The 6,509-nt window shown below is 42.9% G+C and overlaps 1 protein-coding gene across 1 annotated transcript in view; it reads left to right on the top strand.

Annotated features, from left to right (window-relative positions):
* LOC309796971 (uncharacterized protein) overlaps positions 1–6,497 on the top strand; it is a gene marked incomplete at its 3' end in the record, with an annotated part of 41,867 nt that extends 35,370 nt beyond the window's left edge. Inside the window, exon 4 of the mRNA XM_082610355.1 lies at positions 6,404–6,497. Coding sequence (XP_082466481.1) covers positions 6,404–6,497 — 94 coding nt within the window. The remainder of the gene's footprint in view (positions 1–6,403) is intronic.
* Between the last annotated feature and the right edge of the window lie 12 nt (positions 6,498–6,509).

Here is a 6,509-nt window from a genome sequence, read left to right on the forward strand (position 1 = left end):
ACATCTTCTAGTGTGCATTGTGAACACATTTGGGTAGTCAGAAACTGGAATCCAGCCCCAAGGGAGGGGCACGGGACTGAGGCTTACTCAAGTCAACACACATTATGTTCCGCTAAATTTCCCCTTTGCTCTCCATGGGAGTGATTGCCCTAAGCACACTTATCCCTCATTATAGTAAGTCAGAAACACAAAAACATTCTGCATTTTGCCCTGGGCTCCATTGTGAACAAGGCTGTATCCACATGAATATCTGAGACAAAGCTGCTGACAGAAAGGTATAAATGCTGAAGCTGCTCTAGGAACTACTTGAGAGTCTTAACTGAAAAGTAAAGGGGAAGGTAGTTTGATATGGAGTAAGGGCTTTGAACAAAGTAATAGTTGAAACCATTTACCTTCTGTGATGACAACGGAACACGAAATCCAGCCATTAGAAATTATAAGGTAAGGTGATAAGGTGGTTGCGTGTCACTCAGGGGTTTGACATCCGTACTGGGTAAGCCAGAAACTGCTTCAGGTCTCCCAAAGAAAAACTATGATGAACAATCAGTTGCTTCATACATTGCCACTTGTAAATTAAGAGGGTAAACTAGTACTTTTAAAGTGAATTTATTGTGATTCATTGAGCTTAGTAATTTGTATATTCCTTGGGGTTCTAAACGCTTCCTGGAGCCTGTGGGGGAAAGGGCCTTCTCTCATCTCCGGGATTCCAGGAGCTTCTGGCTGGGCAGACACATTTGGGACATATCTTAGGCACTGGCTCCCCATGGAGTGCCTTCTCCAACCCTTGTAGACACCTCCCACTGCCCCCAGTCAGGGTCACACAGCTCATTTCAGGAACTATGGATAATAAGGCCAGGCTGCTCCCATGACCCATGTTTCTTCTTCTAGTCGGCTTCAGTGATGCATATTTTTGCTTCTCATTCGTGCTATTAAGTGGCCACAAAAAAATGGCCTCGTAACTCTAGAACAAGTAGATTTTCCATATTTTGAGCACTGATTGTATGATTGGCCATAATAATTTAGGTGCCTTCCATGAATTAACTCATTGCAGCCTCTAAAGAAGCCCTATTATTATCTTACTCTAGAGATGAGGAAACTGAGGCACAGAGAAGCTATGTAACTTGCTTAAGATTCCACGGCTAGTGGGTAGCACAGGTGAAATTGCAACCCAGGCAGTCTGGCTTCAGAGTCTAACCTCTGACATCTACTATATCATCTCCCCTCCTGGCTGGAAAATGGGAAGAATAATACCTACCTTACAGAGCTGAAGTGCGGATTAAATGATTATTATTCGTCCTCTGGAGCAGGGTGGCCATTTTCTGATCAGTGGGATGGGGTAGAGAGTACATTTTGTCAATTAAGGTCCACACATAATCCTCAAGGTGAAATAAGCATCTCCATTTATTTTTAATAAATTCAAAGTGAAGTTCTGTATAAGCAAGTTGCCATAATAATGCATTTCAGTGTAAAGATGCTCTCTTAATATGTTTGCCTCAAATGGAACACAAGAAAGGTCACTCTGACTTCATTTCCATAGCTCACTCCTAAATAGGATCTGCAGATCCACACAGAAGCTTTTCCAGACCTAATAGCTCCTGGAATAGGTTTATGCACTTGAAATTCTTCCTTAGCCCAATCAAGGTGACACATAAAATTAACCGTCATAATTCCTATGGAGAATACTCACCCCTTTCATAGCCCGTGAGATGACATACTTATAAGATGACGACCTTTCATGTATGACTAAGAAAATTTGAACAGCTCCTAGGTGTCAGGTTGCTCTAACAAATAGATTTGTTAGCAAATGTATTTTATTAATGAAGAATGAAATGGAGAATGTTTATAAAATAGTCGTTCATGGTAAGTCTGAGCAAAAGGTATTCTAAAGGCAAGCGTGTAGAGGCCCATCCCCTTGTCTTTATTTCTTCTGCTCCTGCCCAAGGTCAAGATTCATTATCTCTAACTTGGATCATTAATATAGCCTTCATTCTTTCTGATTTCCTGCACTTTCATTATGATGTGTCTAGGAGTGAATATCTGTTTTTTATCCTGCTGAGAATTCACTGGGCTTCTAGAATCTGTGGATGGGTGCATTTCATCTGCTCTGGAAAATTTCTGGCCATCATCTTCTTTCCCATTTCTCACTTCTGTCCTTCCAGGATTTAAATTAAATGTATATTAGACTTCTTCACTCTATTCATTGTGTCTCTTATCCTACATTTTTTTCATATAATTCATTTCTCCAGGCAAAATTCTGGATGATTTCTTTGGTCTATCTTCGAATTCAGTAATTCTCTCTTAGGTTTATTTCTCTTCATCGCATTTATCATCATCTAATGATTATGTATAGCCTTCTGTTAAATGCATACTTTGAACCCTCAATCGTTACATTGTTTAGTCCTAGATGTCCTGTTTGATTCTTTTTCAAATTGGCTATGCCACTTTTTAGGATTTTCTGTTCCCTGAAAATATTTTAAAGCATTTTTAAAAATTTTTTGAACTATAGTAGGCCATAGTGACTATAGTCTGTGTCTCATAATTCGGATATCTGAAATATTTGTGAATTTGTTTTCATTGCCTAGTTTTTCTTTCAGCTGTCACTTACAATGTGTTTTGTTGCTTATGTGTCCACTTATCTTTGACTATGTGCCAATATATTATTGAAAAATTATTTATCAGACTGATTTCAGGCATAGGAAGACAGAACCTTCCTGCAGAGAGCATTTTTACTTGCTGCTGCGAAATGCCTGGGGTCACTACCTGTCCAAGACCACTTTAATCCAAGTTCAGGGCTTGAAGTTCCTTGGGTCACTCTGGTGATGGATATCTAGACTCCAGTTCCATGCCAGGGCTTGTTGCTTCTGGTTCACCACTATCCCAAAGGGGTAGTCACTTATTTTAGAGTGGCTGGAGGGCTTATCAGATCTACTCACTTGGGATGAGAACTTCAACTTTTCATCTCTTTTCCATGAGGCCACCAAAACCACAGCTCAGTGTCACAATTCTTTCTTCTGGATTTGCTAATGCCCTCAGGCAAAAGTGGCTTTGAGTGCTGGGCTTTCCTATTTGGGTTTTTGCTTTCTTCTAGATTTTAGCCTCAGAGTTTCTTAGCGCTTAATGAAGATAATTTCTTTTTCACATTTCACCCAGTATTTTTTAGTTGTCCTCATTGGGATGGTGAGTGCAAATGACTTAGCCTGCCATGACTGGAAGCAGAGGTGTGCACCACCCTCCTAACTTCTCTCCTTGTCCCCAGTCTCTCTTTCTTCTAGTTCTTCCTCCAGAAAGTAACTGGTAGTTTCTTCCTGATGATGCCATTTTCCTGCACAAATCCTCCAAAAGCTTACTGTTGAATGTAAGATGAAATTCAAATTCCTTTGTTTGGACAATCAGATCTAAAACTCTCTTTCTGAGAAACTAGTATATAGCACAGGGAACTCTACTCAGTACTCTGTGGTGACCTAAATGCTAAGGAAATCTGAAAAAGAGGTGATATACATATACATAAAAGTGATTCACTTTGCTTTAAAGCAGAAACTAAAACAACATTGTAAAGCAACTATACTTCAATAAAAATTAACTTAAAGGAAAAATAGAGGGCTTCCCTGGTGGCGCAGTGTTTGAGAGTCCGCCTGCCGATGCAGGGGACTCGGGTCCGTGCCCCGGTCCGGGAAGATCCCACAGGCCGTGGAGCAGCTATGCCCCTTAGCCATGGCCGCTGAGCCTGCGCATCCGGAGCCTGTGCTCTGCAGCGGGAGAGGCCACAACAGTGAGAGGCCTGCGTACCACAAAAAAAGAAAGAAAGAAAGAAAGAAAGCAAACAAAAAACAAAAATAGAATAGATGCAGATGAAAAATGGAGTACGTGGAATAGGTTATGGAGAGAAAGGTTGAAGAAGAAAAGTTCTCTGCCAGTCAATCAGAAGACTTTGGACTTTTTAAAGCAAGAAAATGATGTGATTTTATTTGGGTTTCGACATGGCACTTTGTGGGCAGTGTGGAAATTGGGTAGGTATCCTAAATAGAATGTTTGCATTTCCCCCAAATCTATGTGTTGAAATCCTAAACCCCAAAATAACGGTATTAGAAGGTGGTGTCTCTGGGAGGTGGCTAGGTCATAAGGGTGGAGCCCTCATGAATGAGATTAGGGCCTTATTTAAGGGGGTCCAGAGAGATACTTTGACCCTTCCACCAGTGAGTACATAGTGAAAAGTTGCCACCTATGATCCAGGAAGTGGCCTTCACCAGACACCAAAGCTGCTGGTACCTTGATCTTGGACTAACCAGCTTCTAGGACTGTGGAAAATAACTGTTAGCTGTTTATAAGTAAAAAAATAAAATAAAATAAAATTCTCTTTCTTAGCTTCACATATTCACTGAGTAGTTATTTTCTGTGCACTGAATGTGCGGCCCTCACTAGGCCAGGTACTACCTATTCTTTTTCTTCTTACGTGTTTTACCTCTTGCCTTACCTCCCAACCCACCTCATACTCTAGACAAAGTGGAATACTCGCAGTCATGGGTCAGAGCTGGGTCAGAACACAGATGGGCTAACTCCTAGGTCAGTGCTATGTCCTCTACACCATGATCCCATATTCAGGTTTAAGTGCATTCAATCTGGATATTGATGTACATTCTAATAAATGAACTAGACAAAAACTCAACAAGTATAAATTATACTGGCTTTTTCATATTCCTTGCTGCCTTCTCAGCTCTTTGTCATGTGAGTGTGGGACGTAAGCTCTGGAAGTAAATTCATTCTTGCCATCAAGTTTTTGGCCGTATCCATAGTCACAAGGATGCCTAGGAGAAAACCTTGAGGCTTGCTTTTCCTGTCGGTTGAGACACTGATTGAAGAATTTGATTCCAGGAATAGGAATAACCTGCTTCCAAACAAAACAATTCCCACATGCCTGTGGCTGCCTGAAATAGCAGTCAAAGCTGAGTTTCACTGGAAAAACACACTTTTCTAGAAGTAGGCCAACGTGGAAATAGGGTTCTAGTTTCGCTCTTTGCCACTGTGTAACCTTGGGCCCATCGACCCTCCTTCTCTAGGCAGTCCCCACACCTCCTCGCCCATATACAATTCAGATGCTCGGACAAACTGATCTGAAATGGCCTTTTCATTTTTAACCAGCAAGCATTGTCTGTTCGAGGATGCCTGGGTGACCAGAGACAAGGGGTGCAGGATTAAGAGCAGTAGGGCTGGGCTCAACTGACCCACTGCTGTTGTGATGGTTCGTCATAGAGGGATCCCCCACCTAAGTAAGTGGGTTAGTTCTATGCGGACCTGCCCCGTAAGTGAGAAGAGAGCACTTACTGCAATAGAAGGAAAAAGAGGGGGAAAGGAGAGGGAAAACGAATGTGTGAAGATGCTCTGCTGGTGAAGAGAAGGAAGGAAATTAAGAGACACATTTTAAACATGTGTGATTCTAAAATCGTTTAAAAAAAAGACAGAAGAAGAAAGAGGGTGCTTGAGAAGAGGTCGAGGTGGGGTAAAGAGTTAAATTTTTAGCTGTACAAAACACTCAGCCACCCCAGAGAGTTCCATGCAAGTAAAGCTGTGCAATATGCTGGGCACAAGCAGTCCCAACTATTTTCACCAAATACTGAAGGAAAGGGGAAGGGGGGGGAATGTTTGTTTTGAATATTCTAGTTGAACAAGAGTGAACCTGAAATCCATTTTGATTTCAACACTTTTACATGGCATGCCTCACGAGGTCCAGCGCTGGTGAATATGACTGAGGTCTATCTGTTCATTGCCCATGTGGCTTATGTGCTCTGAAGAAGCCTCTTTCTGACCTTGCTTCATCAAGGTACCTGAGATGGGAAGGATGAAGGGTAGTGAATGAGTGGAAGCATTTCCTCTTTCTCTGAGATATTTCTACTCTATGTGGCAATGTTCAGGGTAGCGGAAAGAAGAGAAGCCCTCTAGCAAAAATGTAAGGCTTTTTTTTCCCCACATGCGGGGCCAGAATGCTGGAGCATTAGAGTGGCCTGCTCTCCGGGGGCTCACTGCCTTGAAGATCCGATACACTGACCGTTGCCTTCTTTTCCCCTTCCATGCTGTCAGCCAAGAACCCTCACTTCAACTGTGCATCCCTTAGCTATGGGAGGGGGGCTCCTGGAGCCCAATTTCGGTCCTGATGATGGGCCAGAACCGTGTCACAAAACGCACTGGTTGAACCTCCTCTATGCCTTCCAGAGGACAGGCAGTCTGGTTCACTGGAGGCCCGAGGGTCAGGGAATGACCACCAGTCAACTAGGTCCTGATTCCTCAAAGGTGTCCAGTATTTTCAAAACGCAGATTGAGCCTGGGTGGTCAAATTACTACTTTCACCACAAAAAGCAAACTCTTGGGCATACGCTGTTCCAAGTGAAAAGCACATTTTGCGTTTTTGCAGAGGGGAGGTGCAGGGCGGGGTGCCCCACGCCGCCGACCCCCGGCCCAGCTCTCCAGCTGCCAGGGAGCTGGAACTGCGGCTGACCCGGGAATGACTGCAGACGCCA

This window comes from Mesoplodon mirus (genome assembly GCF_964341445.2).
Source record: "Mesoplodon mirus genome assembly, chromosome: X".
NCBI classification, from domain to species: domain Eukaryota; kingdom Metazoa; phylum Chordata; class Mammalia; order Artiodactyla; family Ziphiidae; genus Mesoplodon; species Mesoplodon mirus.